The sequence below is a fragment of the Galeopterus variegatus genome, unplaced genomic scaffold (assembly GCF_000696425.1).
Source record: "Galeopterus variegatus unplaced genomic scaffold, G_variegatus-3.0.2 Scaffold974, whole genome shotgun sequence".
Lineage (NCBI taxonomy): Eukaryota > Metazoa > Chordata > Mammalia > Dermoptera > Cynocephalidae > Galeopterus > Galeopterus variegatus.
This window is the reverse complement of record NW_007727085.1, coordinates 253,670-279,002: the sequence shown is the minus strand read 5'-3', so window position 1 is coordinate 279,002 and position 25,333 is coordinate 253,670. Positions and strand designations below refer to the sequence as shown.

At 43.9% G+C, this 25,333-nt stretch overlaps 1 protein-coding gene across 1 annotated transcript in view; it reads left to right on the top strand.

Moving 5' to 3' along the window:
- The first annotated feature begins 9,874 nt into the window (after window positions 1-9,874).
- LOC103591489 (aryl hydrocarbon receptor-like) overlaps window positions 9,875-25,333 on the top strand; it is an 88,734-nt gene continuing 73,275 nt past the window's right edge. The window contains exon 1 of the mRNA XM_008573966.1: window positions 9,875-9,933. Coding sequence (XP_008572188.1) covers window positions 9,875-9,933 — 59 coding nt within the window. The remainder of the gene's footprint in view (window positions 9,934-25,333) is intronic.

Sequence of the window (25,333 nt, the reverse complement as noted above, 5' to 3'; positions counted from 1 at the left end):
CTCCAATGTGGCAGTGTTGGAAACTGATTGAGTCATGGGGGTGGATCCCTTATGAATGGATTAATGCTCTACCTGGGGGAGGAGGGGTAGTGAGTGAGTTCTTGCTCTATTAGTTCCCATGAGAGCTGATTGTTTAAAGGACACTGGCACCTCCTCTTGCTTCTCTCTCTTGCTTCCTCTCTCACCATGTGATCTGCTTGTACCAACCAGCTGCCTGCTGCTTTTCCACTATCAGTAGAAGCAGCCTGAGGCTTGGGCCAGATGCAGCTGTCCTGGAATCATAAGCCAAATATACCTCTTTCCTTTATAAATTACCCAGTCTCAGGTATTTCTGTTATAGCAACACAAAACGAACAATAAAAGGCATCCAGATTGGAAAAGAAAAACTTGAATTATCTCTATTTGCAGATGACATAATTCTGTATATAGAAAAACTTGAAGATTCTACCAAAAAGCTCATAGAGCAGATAAACAAATTCTGTAAAGTTGCAGGACACAAAACTCAACATGCAAAAATCAGTAGCATTTTTTTGCTCCAACAGTGAACTAGCAGAAAAAGAAATTAAGAGAGCAAGCCCATTTACAATAGTCACCAAACAAATAAAATAGCTGGTATTCCCAAGGAGGGAATTTAACCAAGTAGGTGGAAGATCTTGACAGCAAGAACTACAAATCACTTCTGAAAGAAATTAAAGAGGATACAAAAACATGGAAGAAAGTTCTATGTTTATGATTGGAAGAATTAACACTGGGAAAATGACTATACTACCCAAAGCAATCTACAGATTCAATGAAATCACCACCACAGAAAGAGGAAAAACAAGGCTAACAATCACATGTACCAACAAAAGACCCCAAATAGCCAAAGCAATCCTGAGCAAAAAAATATAAAGCCAGAGGCACTACACTACCTGATTTCGAATTATATTACAAAGCAATAATAAGCAAAACAGCATGATACTGGCATAAAAACAGACACTTGGACCAATGGAACAGAATAGAAAACCCAGAAATTAACCCACATACTTACAGTCAACTGTCTTCCACAAAGGCACCAAGAACACATTGGGGAAGACTGCCACAATAAATGGTTCTGGGGAAAGTGAACATCCATGTGTGGAAGAATGAAACTAGACCCCCACCTCTTGCCATATACTTAAATGAACTCAAAATGGATTAAAGACTTAATATAAGACCTGAAACTATAAAACTCCTAGAATAAAACATAGGGGAAATACCTCAGGATGCAGGACTGGGCAAAGACTTTATGAATAAGACCCTAAAAGCATAGGTAACAAAAGAAAAAAATAAACAAATGAAATTATATCAAACTAAAAACTTCTGCACAGCAAAGGAAACTATTAACAGAGCAAAAAGACAACCTATAGAATGGAAGGAAATATTTGTAAACTATGCATCCAACAAGTAATTAATATCCAAAATATACAAGTAACTCAAACAACTTCACAGTAAAAAAAAAAAAAAAGTAAACTGATTAAAAATGGGCAAAGGAGTGAATAGGCATTTCTCAAAGGAAGGTATACAAATTGCCAACAGACACATGAAAAAATGCTCAACATCACTCAGCATCAGGGAAATGCAAATCAAAACCACATTGAAATATCGTCTTACCCCAGTTAGACTGGCTATAATCCAAAAGACAGAGAATAACAAATGCTGGTGAGGATACAGAGTAAGGGAAACCTTTCTATAATGTTGATGGGACTGTAAATTAGTGCAGCCATTATGGAAAATAGCATTGAGGTTCCTCAAACTACAGATAGAACTGCCATATGATCCAGAAATCCCACTTCTGGGTATACACCCAGAGGAATGGAAATCATTACATTGAAAGGATAGCTGCACGCCTGTGTTTATTGCTGTTCTATTTACAATAGCCAAGAGTTGTAGCCAACCTAAATGTCCATTGGAAGATGACTGGTTAAGGAAAATGTGGTATATATACACAATGGAATACCACTCAGCCATAAAAAAGAATGAAATTCTGCCATTTGCAGCAACATGGATGAACTTAGAGAAAATTATGTTATGTGGGGCCGGCCCGGTGGCGCACTGCTACATTGCGCCGCTTGGGAGCGTGGTGGTGCTCCCGCCGACGGTTCGGATCCCACATACAGACCGGTTCCCGCTCACTGGCTGAGCGAGATGCAGGCGCAACACTGAGGGTTGCGATCCGTTGCCGGACACGAAAAAAGACAGAAAAAAAAAAAATTATGTTATGTGAAATAAGCCAAGCACATGAAGAGAAATACCATAAGTGGGACTAAAAAAAAAATTTTAAAAGAAAGAAAGAAAGATACAATCATCACAAGTATTTGTTGAACTTTGAAAAGGAGCGACCAGAATTGATGCCACCAGAGGTGAGAAAAGGGGAGGGGGGATAGTGAGAAATTGGTAAAGGGCCCCCCAAAAATGATTACATTGTGTGACATTGAGTGTACAATTATCCTGATTTGAGCATCACATATTGCACATAGGTATTGACATTCAATGCTGCGCCACACAGATATGTACAATCAATTATGTTTCAATTAAAAAGTTAACATAGGGGACAAGTTCTGGGGGGACATTCAATCTAAAGCAGAAACATAACAGATAAAACATTCATCTTTGGGATATGTTAACCATTTACTACTAAAGATCATAAAAGCTCAGTTCCCACATTACACCAGTTTACCAGAAAGCAATACACCTTAACCATTTAACTTTTCCCTTCACAGCATTTCTTTTACAAAACTTTAATTTAGGGCCGGCCCGGTGGCGCACTGCTACAGTGCGCCGCTTGGGAAGCGCGGTGGCGCACCCGCCGAGGGTTCGGATCCCACATACAGACCGGTTCCCGCTCACTGGCTGAGCGAGGTGTGGGAGCAACACCAAGGGTTGCGATCCCGTTGCCGGTCCCGGTCCGGTACGGGCGCGACACTGAGGGTTGCGATCCGTTGCCGGACACGAAAAAAAGACAAAAAGGAAAAAAAAAAAAAGTTAACATAATATGTTACAAAATATGTTCCTTTTTTTCTTATATAAATAATCCCACATTCACATTATGTACAGCAGAATGCTGTTGAGTATTTAAACCACCACTGAATTTCCTTTTTAAGAGAGAAAGTCCTAATCCTTGTAAGTGAACAAATCAGAGTGGAAATTCTGTTTTCATTTTTGAGCAGCAGGAAAGGACAAATAGTTGGGTAACAAGATAAAATTAAATCAGTCATGCTCTTCAATGTCCACTTTTTCACATTTACCTAAAATAAATAAGTGATAAAGAAAAAGCTGTTGATCCAGTAAAAGAAAACAAATGAGGATGACATGGGAGCTTTGTGTTCAGGAGAGCACTGTGGAGAATGTCTGCAGAGGAGCTCCACCATGTAGACACAGTTCCGTGCTCTGTCCATGAGAAACAAAAAATAACAAATCTTGAATGAATACAGCATGACAGTATTCAAATTTACTGGTTTTGCAAGAATGACTATAATACCAATCTTAGTGGTCCAATATCAGTGAATGTATTGCTGTTAAAGAGAAATTATTCTGACACATTAAAACGGTCTGAAAAATTTTATTCAAGACTGTTGAACTAAACTGAATACAGCAAAGACAGGTGTGGATTTATAGTCAATGAGTAGAGTTGGAAGTTCAGGGGATGACACATTACTAAGAGGATAGGGGGATTCTTGCTAAAGGTAGGCCAAGGACTCAGACATCAAAGGTGGGGAGATGCTCACCAAACTGACTTAGCAAGATTCCTTGCTAAAACTGGGCCCAGCAGGCCAAAGGCAGGGCTGCAGGTCAGGATGGATGCCTTGTTGAGAAGAGGGCTCATAAGAGCCTAACTAAAGTTTGATCAAGGAATGAGTCTTTGTCATTAAGATGACCTCAACACAAATAAGCATGCTGATGATTCGGTGGGGGGGGGAAAGAAAGAGGAAAATGTATGTAGGTATTTTGTTTTTGAACCAGGCCCACTTATAATTATTTGGGGTAACAGTTACTGCCTGAAACACAATCTGGCGGGAGGTCATGCTGGAGGAATGTTTTGGGTAACTCTGAATGTAGAGCACTGTTGTACATCCAATAGCATTCACCTCATGCCTAATTTCAAAGGATGGCATTATATTTGGAATGTCACGGTATTAGCCAGAATGAAATGGGTGACAATCAGATCTATGGCTTCTTCTTACTGGGATGAATTAAGAAGGTGTACACATATAGTACATACAGTAATGAAGTCCCCATGAGCCCAATGCCAGTTCAAAAGATGAAGAAAATTCCCCAAATTATGTACTTAAAATCATTATCCTCGTGGCCCTCTTTGATCTTCAAAAGTAGGTTGGCACAACCTAGAAAGATACAATTTGGGTATAAATGTGCAATATGCAATCGAGATCCAAGTGTCAACTGTAAGAGCTTTGTCCTGGGTGATGAACCTATGTTCAGCTACTCCACAACAAACAGTTGTTGAGATCTCTGGAGAAGAGAATGAAGTTTTTGTGTAGAGAGTGAATTTTATATGTTAACAACATTCATTCTTGTCCATATCTTTGGAAATGTTTGGCAGATTATGCAGGGAATTTTGAATATTTTGAGGCAGTTTTCTTTCAAAACATTAGATGATTATTTTAAGTCTTAACCTATAGATTTTAATCCTGATCTTTCTAGAGACATTGCATTAAAATCTTTAACAGTTGAAAACTATACATTCATATTCTTTCAAAAGATTTCATCAATGATGCAAATCTTTTATTATAAATAGTATGGATTTTAACATATCTAATGGATTTTTCATATATCCTTCTGGAGGCAACATCTGAAACTAATTATATTTTGTTTCTTTTATAGCACATTTATTTTTATGCTTTTTATGGTATCATGATATCACATATAATAGACTACATAATAGAAAAGAAAGGCTTAAGGTAGATACTGACATCAAATACAGAAGATCAAACTCAGCATTAAATGAACTCAGCTATTTTATGTTTAGAACTTTGGTATTTATGTTTATTACCTCATTTTCTCTCAACCTCGATCTGGTACTCAGTCAGTCTCTTTTATTTAAAATGTTATCATTTTTCTGACCTTATTTAATTCCTCTTTAGTCTGTTGCATGTTACAGCAAAGTTTCTCTAAAAACTCTACTATAAACCTTCTAAGTTTTACATAAGAAATATATATATATGGTTTTATACAATCAACCTTCTACTTTATTCTATTATCTATTCTATTATAATATTCTACTGTCCAAAACATGATATGAATCCTTATATCTTCAATTATTCTTTGCAGAGAAAGAGGATTTGCCCAAATATTTGTTGATTATTTGATATGTGTGAGACATTTTATATCAATTGTCTTATTTGTTTTACCGAACAAATTTATCAACTACACACCACTATTTTAATTCTAGTTATGAAGTTCTTCTATACTGAGCTTTTGCGGCATCACAATATTGCGGGTTTCCTTCACATTTTTAACCACTGTTTTACCTTTTAACCACTGTTTAACCAAGTCTGCTTTACCTTTCCTGTCTTCCCTAACGTCTTTACGTGGCCTGTGTTTCTGACATCTGTGTTTTCTCTCTTCCGTCTACGTCCTATCCTTGAGCATTTGTCCCGTGACTTTGTCTTCCACATGAACATCCACAATACCAGAGGTGTTAGAATAATAAACAAAATTTTTCAAAAAAAATACCATTTTTTGCTGGTTTTATGCAGTAAATATCTTATCTTCTGCAGCAACACCTGCTGAACTGTCAACTAAAAACTTATCATCAATGAACCATTAGTCTATTTAGAGTTTTTACATCACAATACTTATAATGTCAAATGAAATTTCCCAGCCCCCCACCCCTTCTGCATCCAGTGATATTGCCTTAAATCATGACTTAATAAACTTTCTCCTGGACTAGCTTGATGTCTTCATAAGTGCTTTCCTTGTTTCAGCCAAAGGCTTTGCTTAACTGACCTCTGTTCTCCAACGGCAACAATTGTGTGTTGAAAATAAGACTTTTATTGTATTGCTGCCGTTTTCAAAACTGTGCTTGGACCTGGAAAAGTAATTTTGAATCCGAGTAACTTCTTGTTTGTATGCGAGTAACTTCTTGATTTGTCTCCAGAAATACGTGTGTTGCTTTTTATCAAGTAATCTTCCTCACATTGTATTTTCATTCAATATTGAACTATTAAGTGCTTAAAAAAAAAAGCAACTTACGTTGTGGGAGTATGTGAAGGAGACACAGGAGCAAACCCCATGGCCAAAACTGGGACAACGTGAGGAACAAAATAGATAAAAATATTTGATTATAATCCAAAGTATTAAACAAATATTCATGAGTTCATACTGATAGAAGTAAATTATTTAATATTGAATGAGAGAGAGTAGATAAATCTCCCATGCAGAAGAATACCAGATCATTTCTGTAGACACGCCACCCTCAATGAGAGGCTTCGTAACTACCCATTCCTTGACTGTGGGCTGTACATCGTGACTTCCTTCCAAGGAGTACAGCATGGTAAGGGCCGGGGAGAGTAACTTCATGGTGAAGAAATGTGCCAAACACCGTCTCAGCAAGCTGTTCAAAGTCAACATCAACAGGGACCAGTCATGCCAGTTGTATCTACCCTCGACACAATGTGATGAAAGTGGCACTGCACCTCTGTGACCTTCCTCCCCCAAACCCGTAGCCCTAATCTAACTAGGAGAAAACCACCAGGCAAATTCCAAGAGAAGGACCTTCTACAAAACCCTACCTAGTACTCCTCAATGTCACGGTTTTCAAAAACAAAGAAAATCTGAGAAACTGTGACAGCCAAGGTGAGCCTAAGGGGATGTGATGACTCAACAATATGTTGTGTCCTGGATGGGATCCTGGAACAGAAAAAAATGACATTAGGTAAAAACTAAAGAAATATAAATAAAGTATGTACCTTACTTAATGATTCAGTGTCATTTTAGTTCGTTAATTGTAATAAATGCAACATACTACTTACTGTAAGATGTTGATAATAGGGGAAATGGGTGTCTGGTATATGTGAACTCTTTATGATGTTTTCAATTTTTTTGAAAGCAATTCTGTGTGTCTTGCACCACCTCACTGCTGACCTCGGTAAACAGCCAATACACTCCAACACAGCGATGGCTTCCTACCAAGAGTGCTGGGCCCCAAGTCATGACACCCTTGCTGAATAATGAACACTATGGTTTCAGATAAATCAAAGTTCTGGAGAAGTCAAAAGCTCAAGGATATACCTTAATCCGATCATAAAATAAAGCTGGCATCCTGGTTGATTTGAGAGACCTACACCCCTCATCTAACAAGTTATTACTAGGAGTTTTCCCTGTTACAAAGCCCAAAAGTTTGATGTTCACATTATCTTTGTTAAAATAATAAAAAATAATTTTAAAACAACCCCAAATAAACACATTATCTTCGTTATCTGTCTTCAAGAACTAAGCAGGGAACAGACTCTGTATGACACAACACAGGGCTTTCAGGAACCATTATTTGAACTCGAGTGACTGAGAATGAAGACATCAATGAATCAAGAAGCAAGATTTTTGGAAAACACTTTTTGAGGAGGTATCGTAGAGGACCACCGCGTCAGCACCCTCGGTTTAGAAATAAACGACCTGCGGCCCAGCGAGGGGAGGCGGACTTGGTCCCAGTGCGGTTGCCAGGAAGCGGCTCAACTGGACCCTGGCGCGGAGTTTTCCATCCCCGGACCCCAGTCACCGTCCTTCGTCAAGGCCCAGGCTCCGAAATGCCTGCCCCGGTTTTGCTGGGCTGAGCCTTGGCGTTCACCCGCGAAGAGCAGGACGGAGGGGGATGCGCAGAGAGCGGGGCGAGTGGGGCTGGGCGGACGCGGGGCTCCTCGGACACCGGGACTTCGGGGCCCTGCGTGGGGTCTCCGGCGGGCGTGCAGGGGCCGCGCCGGCACCGCGGGTCCGGGGCAGGAGGCCCCTTTCCTGCCACCTCCCCGAACTCCTCCCACTTCAGTGAAGAGTTGGCTGACTTGGCTTTGGATAACTTGGGTCCTCTCTGTTTTTGACGTCTGCAAAGTCACTGGCAAGACGCAGATGCGCCGCCGCGTCTGTCACGGCGACGTTTTTGTCCTCGGTGCTCTGATACATCTCATGAAACGTAAAGTAGGAATCTGATGCTGACATGAAAACACTTAGATGTTTCTTGTACTTTCTGAAGAAGCTAGATTCATTAAGCATTTTATTACTGAGTTTAAAGAATGTCCTTGGTTACTTTCCATTTTACGAACACTAGGGCGCTAGTGAAAATACACGCCCTTCTTGCACATCCCTACGCCGAGGGGAGCAGTTTCAGATCCAAAACCAGGAGCCCTGGGATGACCTAAACACACAGCTGCCTGGAGAACAAAGAGGCTGTCCCTGGAGCAACGCGTCTCACCTGTGCTCCCGGGTGTGGAAAGAAACAGAGGCATTTCCGTTTACACAACACCCCGCTCCCCAAAGCGCCCGGCGCACGTCACACACACCCACGCCTCCGGCAGAAGTCGCCGTAGGTCGAGGCTCCCGGACACAGGCAGCACCCGCGCAGCCTTCGCGTCCAGGGAGTCGACGCCTATCCGCGTCCTGCGTCCGACCGCAGCGGGTCCTTGCGGATGGGCTGGAACAGACTGTCCCAAGCAGGGTCCTTGCGCAGGCCACCGCGAGAGGCGGCCCGAGCGCTCGGCGCCCTGGCCCGGGCGGGTCCTCTCCGCACCAACGTCCCCGCCCCGCCACGCGCTCAAAGGGCGCCTCGCGGTCCTTGCTCGCGCCCGAGGACGCTTCTCTCCAGACGCCCCGGGGACCTCCCTTCCCAGAGAAAGGGGAGCTCTGCGGCGCGGACGCCGCGTGAGAAGGGAGTCGGCTGGAAGTCTGGGTATTTTATTGACCGAAGGACACACGGAGAGAAGGGTTCGCTCGTGGGGACAAGGACTTCTCCCAACTCCTTCCAAGTGACTCCTCCGTCGTCCACTGTCGCGCGGGCTTCCAGATTAGCCTAGTGTTGTCCCTACTCGCGAGTGTCGCGCACACCTACAGATGGGGAAGCCAATATTTGTCTAGACAGAAAGCCCCCACAGGGGGAAACCGTCCGATCTTGAGCCCCCCGGGGGCAAACCGACGGATCTCGCGCCGCAGCTCCTAACGCTTCAGCGCGAGGCCCGCGCCCGGCGACCCCCTCAGACGTGCGTCTCGGCCGCCGGCAGCTCCAGGATCCCGCGCCTCCCGCCGCCGAGCCCCTTCGCCTTCCCTTCCTAGAAGGAGGTCGGTGCAGACTCTTCCAGGGTCCGGCTCCCGGCGGGCGCAGGGGGCGGCGCCTGGCGGGCGGTGGGTCTGCTTGGTCACGCGGGGAGGAGGCGACTAGCTGCGTGCCGGGTGGGGCGCGCCCGGACCTCCGGGCCGGGGACCTCCGGCTGTGCGTCCCGGGGCGTGGACCGGGACCCGAAGGCGGCCTTCCCGGCGGGGGTGGCCCCACCTTCCCACCCTGCCGGGCGCTGGGAGGCTGCGCCCCCGGCCCACGCCGAAGGGGCCACGTCCTGCGCCCCCTTTGTGCTGCCGGGACGGTACAGCGGGCGGGCGGTGGGTCTGCTTGGTCACGCGGGGAGGAGGCGACTAGCTGCGTGCCGGGTGGGGCGCGCCCGGACCTCCGGGCCGGGGACCTCCGGCTGTGCGTCCCGGGGCGTGGACCGGGACCCGAAGGCGGCCTTCCCGGCGGGGGTGGCCCCACCTTCCCACCCTGCCGGGCGCTGGGAGGCTGCGCCCCCGGCCCACGCCGAAGGGGCCACGTCCTGCGCCCCCTTTGTGCTGCCGGGAGGGGAGGTGGCCGCCTGCAGACACCATGCTGTCCACCGGGGGCAAGTACGCCGTGAAGAAGAGAAAAAAGCCGGTGCGGAAGAGGTACGTGGGGCCCAAGCGCATCTGGGGTCGAGGGTTTGGAGTGGGGGAAGGTGTGGCAGTGGCTGTGGCCGGGCTGACAAACCCTGCGTCTTCCCGCGGGCCCCGAGCCCGGGCCGGTCCCCCAGTCGGTGGCCCTCCCTAGCGGCTGGAGTTGGGGAGTATCGAATCCTGAGGCCCCCGCGTCCCCTGACAACCAGGGTATCAAACGCCCAGTTAACTGGCCTGGAGAGGATGGATTTCATTTGAAGATCCCCTGCCCTCACCCCTGAAAACGCCGCAGGGGAGTTTTAACCGTGACAGTACGAAGCCTCGTTCAGGCCTGGATCGGCCTGGGGTCGCTCGCTCTCTGGGAAGGACGAGCCAGGGTCTCCGGGGTTTTTCGTCCTGCGTCTCCTCTACCCCGCGCGGCGGACCAGGGCTGGGTTTCCAGGGTGAGCACAGAGGCAGGGTTGGGGGTGCCGAAGTCACGGCTCAGGAACTGGGAGAAAAGGGTCTGGCATGTATGGGCAGCCCCCACCCCATTTAAAGACAGGGACGCAAAGGCCCAGCGGGGTGGAGGATCCCGGCGGGTGTGCGCCCCGCCCCCGCACTCACCGATGCCCTAGGACTGGCCCAGCGACCTGTGTGGGGACGGGTGGCGGGGGGGCGACTCTTCTGAGGACAAGTAAATTGTAAGTCCTGTGGAGGACAGAGTCCTTGGACCCCAGATCCGTTGGTGCCGGGAGTAGCGGCACGAAACCGGGCGACGAGGGCTGCGCCAGACCCCTCCGCCCCCCAGGCCTGGCTGCGAGAGCCGACTCCAGAGCTCCAGACCCTGGAAACCCTCCCGAGAGTCGCGGAGATCGCGCCCTACGCAAGGTTCTCAGTGCCCGAAGGCCGGTCTATGAGAAATTTCCAAAAGATCTCAAGATATCAATTCTAATTGCATTTAGTTTAAAATATATAAAACGCCATGAGAGAAGCCAGATGCAATAGGGCAAATGCTGCATGGTTTCATATGTGAAAAATCCAGAATAGGTAAATCCACAGAGACTGAGAGTAGATCAGCGGTAGCCAGGGGCAGGGGGGACAGGGAGCGGGGAAGTGACTACTGATGAGTGGGGGGATTCCTTTGGGGCACGAAAAGGTTCTGGAACTGAATAGTGATGATGGTTACACAACGTTGTGAGTGTACTTAACGCCACTGAATTGTACACTTTAAAGGGTAGAATTTTTATGTGTATTTTACCATAATCATAAAATACTATGAAATTTTTCGGCCGGAGCACGGATATCCCAGAACCACGCCCATCAGGAGAAGATTCTGTTCCAGGGCAATGAAACCAGTAATCGCCGGTTAACTGGAAAAGATGTGTAACACGGGAGATCGTTAAGAGTGTTACCAATGCCTGAAATATTTCATTGTAACTGAAAACTTCAATGTATACCAATTTGTCAAACTGGTGATGCTGGTTGGGGTCCTCTTCCATTTCATTGCATATGTCGCACCCACAATGTTCCGTCTGCCGTCTAGAGACGCTTGTATAACAATCTAGATTCTGCGGTCTAGACTGAAACAACGTTCTCCCACGTGACACTTCTCTTGCCAACACCTAATTCAATGGCAACTTTTTTTTCCTGCAACCAGACTTCACTGAGTCTTTCCAAAGCACAGTTTTCTTAGAAACAACCTTTTCTCTTTGCTCTCATTTCACTAATAATTATAACAAGAAGAGCTGAGATAAAAAGGTCTGGGGACATTTGGCGGCGGTTCTGAGTTAGCACACACAGCTCACCTGGTGGGAAGAAAGCCCCAGGTGTCTGGGAGTCCAGCCCTCTCTCCAGCTGCAGTTGTCCCTGGTTTGCAACCTCAGGACCCGACAGCACTGGTTGATGGCCGACTGAGTTAAGTGGTGGTGGGTCAGTCAAGAGGCATCTAGTGTAATCACCATTCTTCTCATTCGCAAATGCTTTACACTCTTGCTTTCAGAATCATTCCAAATGTATTGTTTTATTTGATCCTCAGGCAGCCTAAGAGATAAGGACTTCTATTGTTATCCGCATTTTACTCCCGGGGCAAGGAGGCGGGGTGGTGAGTTGGCAGCGTTCTTTGCCCAGCAGGAGCACCCTTGGACCAGGGTCTTTTGCTTGGGAGGCTGGCCTCATCCCCAGCCCCTACTGTGGCTGCGTCGCAGTCCAGCTGGAGAAGGCCAAGGCAGGCCTCATCGGACAGTGTCGCCTGGGTTATGGCCAGTGTGGTAAACAGCGCTCCATGGGCTCCTGTGACTTAGAGACGGGGGGGTGGGGTGGGGGGGATAGTCAAAGCCCCCTCCCTTTCCCTCCTCTCAGCCAGCAGATCCTCCCCACTGCAACCCAGCTTCTGGGAAGGATCTGCCGGCCAAGGGGCGGGGAGGGGGCTAATCTCACATGGCACCTGCCCCAGCCACATCCTCCATGTCTGGCTCTCTCCTGCCTGCTGTAAAACACCACACGTAAAACATTGTGCCAGTTTTGTGGAGGGTTGTTAACAATTTTAGTACGTGTGTTCTGTCTTTGTATGATGTAGAAATGTGGATGACATTTTACATTTGAAAGAATTAGGGCACTGGAAGATGTAACTAACTTCAAAGGACTTTGGGTGGAATTATTTGTTAAATCTGCATAAACTGCTTTGAAGCAGAGCCCTGGGGAGGTTTGTAGAGCAGAAAGTGTGTATCTAGCACCTGCGCACAAGGCTGTCTTTTCAAATGCTCTGGAGACGTCTGCTGCCCCTTATCATCATCCAGGAGACGGTGCTGGTGCGTGGTGGCCTCCTGCTCAGTCTGCTGTTGAAATCAGGCCCTTCAGTGATACTTAGAATTTGAGTCCTGGTGTTTTTACTGCCAAACTTCCTTACAAGAATTTGCTGCATTTTAAGAGAGAACTTGAGGCTAGATAGAGGCAGCCTCCTCTGATCTCTGGCTCCTGCCAGAGATCTGAATCGTGTGTGGCTTGTGAACTGCTGTGATACAGACAGAGGGGCACTTGGTTTCACTCACCATCAAGCATTTTTCCACATGAAGTGCTCTTGCTATTTTTTTCCTTAAGCCAGAAAAACTATAATGTGACTCTGTTTTCTAACTTTCACATATGCTTCCAGTTTTCTTGTTAAACAGGGATGTTTCTTTATAATAGAAGCATCTCTGCAGCAGTTTCCCTTTGAGTGGCACTAAAACAACCTTGTTTTTCATAGTAGGTAAGGGACTCATTCTTGTAACATATTTTCTCATCAAACCCTTAGAATTTGTGCACATAGCAGCAATGGGAGCTGGATTTGCTCATCAAAACAAACATGTGTCCCCTTCCACAAGAGGAGAAGTGTGAGGCTTGTGCCAGGGAAGATCCTCCTCCCATAGGGGAGGTTTTGAACCAGGAGAAGTGGGAGATTGTAGTGCAGACATCAGACTTGGCTGCCTGTCCCCACAGGTTTGGTCTTCCTTCGTAGGGTAGGCTAAAGGTGAGAGCAGGTGTGTGCATTGGGTGCAAGGACTCAGGGTGGCTCTGAGGCCTCTCAGCACCTGGTCCTCAGGGAGGAACATTGAGCCATAATGAGTGCTCTTGTTTTCAGTTTCATGTTTCTTTTGGTAAATTTAGAAATTGCTTTGAGCTAAGCTTTCCAGCTTGGCAGGTTTCTTTAGTCACACTGCATAGAGAACAAGCTGTAACTAACATGACCTCAAGTGGAAGCCAGCACCAGCCCTACGACCCTCTGGTGCAAAGGAGATGCATGTCTGCTCCTGGTACAGAGGACCTCACTGGAGGGGTGAGGATCTTGTGCAAAACATGCTTCTCTGCCATCAAAACAAGGCGGCCACAGGGGTGGATACTGACCTCACTCTAGACAATGAGACCCAAGTGGAAGTCTGCTGGGAGTCCTGGGAAGGCATCTGCTCCCCTGCTGCAAGGGGATGGGCGTAGCCGGGCAGCCCCCTCTGCCCGGGATGCAGATGCAATACCACAGCTGCAGCCACATGGCAGCCATGAGGCAGGAAGATAAGAGCCAACATGCTGAGAATGGCAGGCATGAGGAAAGGGGAGCAGATGGAAAGTTCACTCACTCACTCATCTGACAGATGCCTCTGAGCACTGACTCTGCCAATGCTGCTCTAGGCGAGGGGTCCAGCAAAGAACAAAACAGAAACCCAACCTCATGTAGCTTACACCCTAGAGGGGAGATAAATAAGCAAAACAAACACATGTCAGGACATGACACAGGCCACCTGGGGAGGAGCATTCCAGGCAGGGGGATGTGATACAAAGGCCCTGAGGTGGGCTCAGCTTGGGGTGAAGCTGGAGCTGAGTGCATGGGGGTCAGAGACAAGGGCTTGGGGTGAGAGTATACGAGGTCTGAGCAGGGGCTGGTGGTGCAGGATCATTCTGGCTGCTGTAGGGAGAGAGATGGAGATGAGGACGGAAGAGAAGAGGACAGCAAGGGGCTTCGTGAGGTTCTGGAGAGGTCCCAGTGGCCTGGGCTGGGGGATCCACAGCAGGTGGGGAGTTGAAGGAAATGCAGGCAGGATTGGCTGAGCAATTGGATATGGGGTGTGAGGAAAGAAAGGGTTCGAATGACAGCAAGGTGTGGCCTGAACACATTCCCTGAGGTGACATCTGCCCTTGCACATCTCACAAGAGTGCAAATTTAGCATGTTCAAAGGTAAGGTGGAATCTCCCTCATTCCCCTCCCCCACCCAGGCCTGTGGGGAGGCCTGGAGTCTGCCCAGCTTTACCGTATCTGTGGCTGCTGTCATCCGTCCACGGCTCTGTGCAGCATTCCTGGGCGATTCTCTATTTTGGCTCTCACCTCTTGTGGCTTGTTCTCCATCCTGTAGCAGAACATCTCTTTTTTCTTTAACTGTGTTAAAATACACATAACATGTTTATTTATTTTTAGCTCCCACAAATAAATGAGAACATGTGATATTTCTTGGGAGGGGAGAAAGGGAGGGGGAAAGAGGAAGGGTAAAGGGACACAAAAATCAACTGCAATGTATATTGAGAAGTTTAAATAAATAAATAAATAAATAAAAATACACATAAAATTCACCATTTTAACCATCTTACAGAGTACAATTCAGTGGCATTTAGCACACTTACAATGCTGTGTGACTGTCATCATTGTTCAGGTCCAGAATCACCCAAAAGGAAACCCTGTACCCATTAAGCAGTCACTCCCCATTCCCGAAGCCGAAGTGTCTTCTAAGAGAGGAAAGTAGAGTGCTTCCCTCCAGCAGCTCCTCAGATCCACCTAGAAATGAAGCTGGAGCTCCTCCCTTCACTGGGGGCAGCCCCACCACCCCTCCCATTCTTCAGTTCCTCAGGACACCATGCAGAGCTTTTGTGGCGAGGTGGCCCACGTCCTCGAGCCCCCCTCCACTCCAGTGTCTCCTCTGTGACTCTGCAGCACCCCCACATCAAGTCTGCCCCAGCCTCTAGCAGCGCTCACCAAATATTGATATATTTATGTATGTATATTTACATGGGACAAAGGTTGGGAGAGTGTGCATCAAAAGATTAACAGCTGTCATTTCCAGTGATGAGCTTTTTAAAATTTATTTTAACTTCTCAATATACACTGTAGTTGATTTTCATGACCCTTTACCCATTCCTCTTCCCCCCTCCCTGTCTCCTCTCCCCCCCCACATCATATCTGTTCACTTGTCTTAACAAGTTCAAGGAATTGTTGTGATTGTTGTGTCTTCTTCCCCCCCCCACACCCTTTATTTCTTTGTTTATTTATTTATTTATTTTTAGCTCCCACAAATATGTGAGAACTTGTGGTATTTCTCTTTCTGTGTCTGACTTGTTTCACTTAATATAATTTTCTCTAAGTCCATCCATGTTGTTGCAAATGGTAGTATTTCACTCTTTTTTATAGAAGAGTAGAATTCCATGGTGTAGATATACCACAGTTTCCTTATCCAGTCATCCGATGATGGACATTTGGGCTGGTTCCAACTGTTAGCTATTGTAAATAGTGCTGCAATAAACATGGGAGTACAGGTATCCCTTCAACTTGATGATTTCCAGTCCTCTGGGTATATTCCCAGCAGCGGAATAGCTGGGTCATATGGTAGATCTATCTGCAATTGTTTGAGGAACATCAATACCATTTTCCACAGAGGCTGCACCATTTTGCAGCCCCACCAACAGTGGATGAGAGTTCCTTTTTCTCCACAACCTCGTCAGCACTTATCATTCTCAGTCTTTGGATATTAGCCTTCCTGACTGGAGTGAGATGGTATCTCAGTGTGGTTTTGACTTGCATTTCCTGGGTGCTGAGTGATATTGAGCATTTTTTCATGTGTCTGTTGGCCATTCATATATCTTCCTTTGAGAAATGCCTATTCAGCTCCTTTGCCCATTTTTTAATTGGGTTATTTGTCCTTTTGCTGTTAAGCTGTTTGAGTTTCTTGTATATTCCAGATATCAATCTTTGTCAGATATATATTCTGCAAATATTTTCTCCCACTCTGTTGGTTGTCTTCTCACTCTGTTGATTGTTTCTTTTGCTGTGCAGAAGCTTTTTAGTTCGATATAATCCCATTTGTTTATTCTTCCTTTAGTTGTCTGTGCTTTCAGGGCCCTATTCATGAAGTCTGTAGCCACTCTTACTTCCTGGAGTGTTTTTCCTATGCTTTCTTTAAGAAGTTTTAGTGTTTCAGGATGTATATTTAATTCTTTAATCCATTTTGAGTTGATTTTGGTACATGGTGAGAGGTATGGGTCTAGTTTCATTCTCCTACATATGAATATCCATTTTTCTCAGCACCATTTGCTAAAGAGACAGTCTCTTCCGCAGTGTGTACACTTGGTGCCTTTGTCAAAGATCAGATGGCTGTAGGTGTGTGGGTTGATTTCTGGGTTCTCTATTATATTCCATTGATCCATGTGTCTGTTTTCATGCTAATGCCATGCTATTTTGGTTATTATAGCTTTGTAATATAAAGTCAGGTAGTATTATGCCTCCAGCTTTATTTTTTTGGATCAGGATTGCTTGGCTATTTGTGGTCTTTTGTTATTCCATATAAATGTCTGGATAGTTTTTTTCCATTTCTGAGAAAAATGGCATTGGAATTTTGATGGAGATTGCATTTAATCTGTAGATCACTTTGGGTAATATGGACATTTTCACAATGTTAATTCTTCCAATCCAAGAGCATGGGATATCTTTCCATCTTCTTGTGTCCTCTTTAATTTCTCTCAACAGTGGTTTGTAGTTTTCTTTGTAAAGATTTTTCACATCCTTGGTTAACTTTATTCCTAAGTATTTTATTTTTTTGGTGGCTATTGTAAATTGGCTAGCTTTCTTGATTTCTTTTTCTGTATGTTCACTATTGGAGTCTAGAAATGCTACTGATTTTTGTGTGTTGATTTTGTATCCTGCAACTTTGCTGAAATCATTTATCAACCTGTAAGAGTTTTTTTGTAGAGGCTTTAGGCTGTTCAATGTGCAGGATCATGTCATCTGCAAACAGGGACAGTTTGATTTCATCTTTTCCAATCTGGATGCCCTTTATTTCCTTCTCTTCTCTGACTGCTGTGGCTAGTACTTCCAACACTATGTTGAATAGGAGTGGTGAGAGTGGGCATCCTTGTCTAGCTCCTGTTCTTAAGGGAAAAGCTTTAAGCTTTTCGCCATTCAGGATGATATTGGCAGTGGGTTTATCATATATGGCTTTAATTATGTTGAGATACTTTCCATCTATACCTAACCTATAGAGACTCTTTATCATGAATGAATGTTGAATTTGGTCAAATGCCTTTTCAGCATCTATAGAGATGATCATATGGTTTTTGTCTTTGCTTTTATTGATGTGGTGTATCACATTTCTTGATTTGCATATGTTGAACCAACCTTGCATCCCGGGGGTGAATTCCACTGCCAAAATTATCATGGTGGATAATTTTGTGTATGTGTTGCTGTATTCCATTAGCTAGTATTTTATTGAGGATTTTTGCATCTATATTCATCAAGGATATTGGCCTGTAGTTTTCTATTTTTGATGCACATTTGTCTGGTTTTGGTATCAGGGTGATGTTTGCCTCATAGAATGAGTTTGGGAGTTTTGCGTCTGTTTCAATCTTTTGGAATAGTTTGTAGAGAATTGATATCAGTTCCTCTCTGAAGGTTTGGTAGAACTCTTCAGTGAACCCATCCGGTCCTGGGCTTTTCTTTGTTGGGAGCCTTCTGATAACAGATTCAATCTCTGTTATTGTTATTAGTCTGTTCAGATTTTCTATATCTTCTTGGCTCAGTTTTGGTAGTTTGTATGTGTCCAGAAATTTATCCATTTCCTCCAGATTTTCAAATTTGTTGGCATGTAGTTGTTTATAGTAATTTCTAATGATTCCTTGTACATCTGAGGTATCAGTTGTAATATCACCTTTTTCATTTCTAATTTTTGTTATTTGGGTCTTCTCTCTTCTTAGCCTTGCTAAAGGTTTGTCCATTTTATCTATCTTTTCCAAAAAACAACTTTTTGTGTCATTGGCCTTTTGTATCATTTTTTGGTTTCTATTTCATTTCGTTCTACTCTGATCTTAATTATTTCTTTCCATCTACTAACTTAGGGTTTGGATTGGTCTTGTTTTTCTAGATCTTTAAGGTGAAGTGTTAGGTTGTTTATTTGCAATCTTTCTATTCTTCTGAATTAAGCATTTAATGTGATAAATCTCCCCCTTAGTACTGCTTTTGCAGTATCCCACAGGTTTTGGTATGATGTGTCATTATTTTCATTAGTTTCAAGAAATTTTTTGATTTCCTATTTAATTTCTTCTTAGACCTATATGTCATTAAGTAGAATGTTGTTTAATTTCCATGTGTTTGTATAGTTTCTAGAGTTTCTTTTGTTATTGATTTCTAATTTTAATCCATTTTGATCTGAAAAAATACATGGAATAATTCCAAGTATTTGAATTTGTTGAGACTTGCTTTGTGACCTAACATGTGATCTATCCTGGAGAATGTTTCATGTGCTGATGAGAAGAATAAAAATTCTGAGGTTGTTGGATGGAATGTTCTGTAGATATCTGCCAAGTCCAATTGGTCTAAAGTGTTTAGATCTTGTGTTTCTTTATTGATTTTTTGCCTAGATGATCTGTCCAATGTTGAGAATGGGGTGTTCAGGTCCCCCACTATTATGGTGTTAGTATCTATCTCTTTCTTTAGATCTAATAGTGTTTTCTTTATAAATCTGGCTGCTCCAACATTGGGTGTGTATATATTTATGATTGTTATGTCTTCTCGATGGATAGATCCTTTTATCATTATATAGTGGCCTTCTTTATCTCTTTTTATGGTTTTTGCTTTAAAGTTTTTTTTATCTGATATAAGAATAGCTACTACAGCTATTTTTTCATTTCTAATTGCATGATATATCTTTTTACATCCTTTCACTCTTAGTCTATGTGTGTCTTTGTAGGTGAGGTGAGTCTCTTGAAGGCAGCATATTGTTGGGTCCATCTTTTTAATCCAGTCAGTCAGTCTGTGTCTTTTGAGTGGGGAATTTAATCCCTTTACATTTAGAGTTATTACTGAAAGATGTTGATTTAGTCTTAGAATTTTATTGATTTTTGTTTAGATGTCTTAAGTATATTTTTTTCCTTTACTTCTGATTTTCTGTTTGTCTTCTGTATTTGTTGGTTTCTTGGGATGGTAGATAAACTTTTTTTTTCTTTATTGTTAGCATTTTAGTTTTACTGGTAGGCTTTGTTCCTTCTTGAGTATTCATGGCAGTGATGGTTGTTTTTCAGGTACCAAACCCAGTAATTCCTTGAGAATTTCTTGTAAGGCTGGTTGTGTGGTAGTGAACTCTCACAGTTTTTGATTGTCTGAGAAATATAGTATTTGTCCTTCATTTCAGAAGGATAGCCTTGCTGGATAAAGTATTTTTGGCTGGCAATTTTTGTCCATTAGTATTTTGAATATATCATCCCATCCTTTTCTGGCTTTTAGGGTTCCTGATGAAAAGTCTGATGTTAGTCTGATTGGGACTCCCTTACACGTGACCTGCCACTTCTCTCTTGTAGCTTTTAAGATTCTCTTTTTGTCTTTGAGTTTTGCCAGTTTGGCTACAACATGTCTTGGAGAGGACCTTTTTGGGTTGAATATGTTTGGGGATCTTTGGGCCTCCCGAATCTGAAGATCTGCGACTTGCCCTATACCTGGGAAGTTTTCTGCTCTTATTCTGTTGAATATGTTTTCAATGCCATTTCCTTTTTCCTCCTCTTCTGGAATACCCATGATTTGGATATTTGAGCACTTAAGGTTGTCTGTTATCTCTCTTAGATTTTCTTCAATTTTTAAAATTCTTTTTTCTGGTCTGCCTGTGTTGATTCCAACAGCCTGTCTTCAAGGCCAGAAATTCTCTCTTCTGCTTATTCTAGCCTGCTGGTTAGACTCTCTGTTGTGTTTTTTATTTCATTGAAGAATCCTTCAGCTCCATAAGCTCTGCTACATTCTTTCTCAGGGCATTGATTTCTTTGTACATTTCATCTTTCAGATTCTGTATTTTTTTCTCATTTCATTGTGTTGTCTAAGTGAGTTTTCTTGTATTTCGTTTAGGCTCCTTAGAATTGTTGCTCTAAATTCTTTGTCAGTCATTTCAAGGACTTCCTATTCTATAGGATCTAGTGCTTGAGAGTTATTATTTTCCTTTGGTGGTGATGTACTTTCTTAATTTTTCATATTTCTGGTATCTTTCCTTTGGTGTTTAGTCATTGTGGCAGGGGGTATCACAGTCCACTCGTTCCACCCTGATGTCTGGCCCGGATCCTGAAGGGACTGCCAATTCTGGGCAGCAGGAACTAGCCTGGGCTGGGGGGTCCCATGGTGCCTGCCTGTTCTGGAATGGTTGGCTCACGGTGTTTGGGTCCAGCAGCTCTCGGTCCTCTCTGGGTGGTGGGCACTGGCCTGGGCTGGGGGTCACATGGCACCTGCCTTTCCATCATGGCTGACTTGGGGCATGTAGGCCCAGTGGCTCTCGGGCCTCTCTAAACAGAGGGGAATGACCTGGGCTGGCAGTCCCATGGCACCTGCCTTTTGTGGTGCAACTGACTCATGCATGTGGGTGCAGCAGTTCTCAGACCTCTCTGGGCAGCAGGCGTTAGATTGGGCTGGGGGTCCCACAGTGTGTGGCTCCTGCCTGTTCCAGTGCAGATCTTGGGCTTCCTGTTGTTGCTTTTTAACAGTTGCAGATAGGTTGACTTGTGGGAGAAAGCAATGCTAGGAACCATCTACTCTGCCATCTTGACCAGAAGCCCCAGTGATGAACTTTTGAGTAATTGTGCTTGAATTAAAATTTTTAAAATGGTCAGGCAAGAGATGAGTTCTAAAAAGAAAGACAAACAGCCAAATGAAGATGATACTAACACACATACACAAACACCATCAACAAAATTAAGATGTAAATAAAATTTGCAAAATGTGTGATAAAGGATTAATATCCTTAGTATAAAAATAGCTGCTACAAAATGATGAAAAAATGATGAACATCTTGATTGAAAAAATGGGCAAAGGCATTAACAGGCAATTCACAAACAAATGGCCAATAACCACATGAAAAACATTATTAGTAGTTAAATAAATGAAAAACAAGCAAATGTGAGATACTCTCTTTACATTGATAACAGAAGTTCCCATGCACAACCGATAGGAAGGCATCTGGTACTGTGGAAAACTATTTAGCAGTGTCTGCTAAATCTGGCCCTTCAGACACATTCTCAGTTTGAGCAAAACAGAAATGAATACACACGTTCACCAAGAGACATGCTCAAGAGTGTCGTGATGCAGGCCACCAGGCAGATGAACATGGGAGCAACACCTGTTCTGCAGTAGAATACTACAGAGCAACACACGTGAAAACACTGCTGCTACATGCAAAACACAGGCAGATTTCTCAGACATGACTCTGGGCAAAAGGAGCCAGCCACCAGCAAGCATGTGCTGGGCAATTTCCTTCCTGCCATGTTTGCAAATGACAAAATTAATCCACATAACAGGAGTCAGGATGGCAGTGACCTTGGGGAGGAGGGAATGTCTAGAGGGTCCTGGCACCATGAATGTGTTGACATTATGAACATTTAGATCTGGTGCATTTTTAAATGATGTTTTAAATTGATAGCTCCTGATTTTTTTAGATTAGGGAGGAGCTGTCACTTTCAAATTTGTGGCTTGTCTTTAAATTCTCTTCATAGCATTTTCGATGAACAAAAGTTCTTAATTTAATCCATTTGAATTTATTAATCTGTTCCTTTATGGTTAGAACTTTTTTGTCTTGCCTAAAATATCTTTCCCTACTATGAAATCATAAAGACAGTCCCCTATACTATCTACTGAAAGTTTCAGTTTGGCTGTTCACATTTTAAGCCATGGTCCATGTGAAGTGGTTTTTTGGTATGGTGTGATGAAAATCACATTTATGTTTTTTTCCTTTTTTTTTTTTCGTTAAATTTTTATTTTGTCAATATACAATGTACTTGATTATTATGGCCCATCACCGACACCTCCCTCTCTCCTCCCTTTCTCCCCTCCCCCCCAAGAATGTCCTTTCCGTTTGCTTGTTGTAACAACTTCATAAAAGTATAGTTGTTAGGGCCGGCCGGGTGGCGCACTGGATAGTGCGCCGCTTGGGAAGCGCGGCGGNAGAGTTTTTTAATAGATGATTTGGGCTGTTCGATTATGTTTTTTTCCAATGTGAAAAACCAATTGTGCTAGCACAGTCACTGACAAGTCCAGCTGTTACAGGGCACACTCAGCTCCTGGATGAGGCTCCCCCAAATTTGATACCAGCCATACAGGTCAGGCTGCCTGCCTCCAAAAGACAAATGTGGGTGAAAATGGAAGTCAGCTTTTATTAAGGAACACCAGTGACCTGAGGAGAGATGTTGGGCTGACCCATCTCTCGGGGAAACCTGAAGGAGAACAGGCAGGCTAAAGCCATCTCCAAGACTCAGGTTTACTGAGGGGTTTTGAAGAGGGGGGAGGAGGGAATGGAAGGCGGAAATGAAAAGCAGGAGGGAGGGGATGTGAGCTGTGGGGGCTTCATGGAAGGCCTCGGGTGCGAGGTCCTGCCAAGGCTCAGTCTGGTTTCTGCTCCCATCCTCGCTGTTGTCTCAGGTCCTGCTGGAGAAGTGGAGTCAGTACAGCTTTACTGACATCTTCCTTGGTTTCCCAGGGTCTGGATAGTACGTGTAAGTCTGCAGCTCCAGGCTGACTGGAGAACAACTTTGCATTTATGAAAATAATATCATCCTGCCCCTTAACCAACGTTCAAAATATCAAGTAACCATGGGAAAAGAGGGCACTCAGAGAAATGCATGCCAAGAAAAAGAAGACTGTGTCCTTTTAAAATCTTTTAGAGCCCATGCCGTTTTAGGTCCAATGTGGAGTCCTGCTCACTCCAACATAGCCTTTCTCTGGACCTACCATTTCACACTCTGTCTTAAATCAGGTCTCCCTTGATGCACGGCTGTGTTCCCAGGTAGCAGATCCAACTTCAGACCATGTTCACTGCTATAGCTTTGCAGTAAATCTTTACCTCCTCCCTATGTTTCTTCAGGAATGTCTGACTCTTGACGTCTGCTCATCCATATTAACTTTAGAACCACCTTCTCAGTTCCATAAAAGACATATGCACACGCACACAAAACAAAACAAAGCCTTTGGGGATTTTGAATGAAATTGAGTTGAATCTGCAAATCTCTTTGGGAAAATCAGCATCTCTACTATGTTGAGAAGCATGCTCTATCTCCATTGTCAGGTCTTTTTAATATCTGTCTTTAAATTTTATAAATTTCTCTGTATAGGTCTTACATATCTTATATTTACTCCTAAACATTTTATATTTTATGGAATTTTAAAGAGTATATTTTTTGAAATTCATTTTCCAGTTGATTGTTGCTGGTATATAAGAGTTCAATAGTTTTCTGAATATTGACTTTTTTAACCAGTAACTTTATAAAGCCCTCATATCAATTCCAATAATATATCTATGTACTAATTTGCTAGGGCTTCCCTAGCAAAGTACCACAGACTGGGAGGCTTAAACAACAGAAATCCATCTTCTCACAGTTCTCAACACTGGAAGTCTGAGATAAGGTGTGGCAGGGTTGGTTTTTCCTAAGACCCCAACAGAAATCCATTTTCTCACAGTTCTCAACACTGGAAGTCTGAGATAAGGTGTGGCAGGGTTGGTTTTTCCTAAGACCTCTTTCCTTGGCTTGCAGACAACCACTTTCTACCAGTGTCCTCACATGGTTGTCCTCTGCGTGTGTCTGTGTCTGGTTCTCACCCTGTGTGTCCAGATTTTCTCTTCTTATAAACACAGCAGTCAGATTGACCCACCCTCAGGGCCTTGCTGTAACTTTAAATTATCTGCAAATACAGTCGCATTCTGAAGTATTTGAGTACAGGCTTCAAAATATGAATTTGGGGAAGAACACACAATTCAGCCCATAATAACCGACAAATCTATGCAGAGCGCTCGTTCTCAAAGAGCGGTTCCAGGACAGCAGCATTTGTTAGAAAGGCAAATTGTGCAGCCGCACCCCAGACCTCCTGAACTGTGGGGCGGGGCTCCAGGCCCTGCAGGTGAGACCCACATGCAGAACAGCTGAGAAGCCTTGGTAGAGCCATACACTCTATTGATGGCTGCTTTTCCTTTTCCATTTCAACCTTTATGTCTTAATCCCTTTGTGTTGCTATAACAAAATGCCACAGACCAGGTAATTTATAAAGAACAAGGAAGTCCCAGGTCAAGGCACTGGCACTTGGTGCTGTTGAGGGCCTTCGTCCCACATCCTCATGTGGTTGGAGGGACAAAAGGAGCAAAAGGGAGAAGTGCTGTGTCCTCATGAGGTGAGGGAGGGGAGACAGCACCCACGCCCCCAGCCCATATGAGGGCCTCATCTCCCCTTGGGAGCGCCACCCTCGTGACTTAATCGCCTCCTCCAGGCCCCACTCTTAATACTATCTCAATGGAGATTAAGTTTTAACACGAATTTGGGGGACATTCAGACCCTTAGCACCTTTTATTTTTCTTCTCTTAATGAACTGGTTGAGTCCTTCACATAATGTTGAAACCAGTGCATGGCCAGCATTCTTGTGAGCTTGGTTTCAAAGCGTATGTTTGCAGTATTTTTATCATTAACTGTGCTACTTTCTGTGAGTTTTTCCTATGTGCCCTTTGTAGGTTAGGGGTTCCCTTCTATTTCAAGTTGCTAAGATTTTTATTATTATTATTATTATTAAGGATGTCAAATTTTATCAAATGCTTTTCTTTTATCTTTTGTGGCAATCATATTTTTTTCTTTAATCTTTTAATACAGTGAATCACATTAATGATTTTCTTTCTTTCTTTTTTTTTTTTTTTTGTCTTTTTTC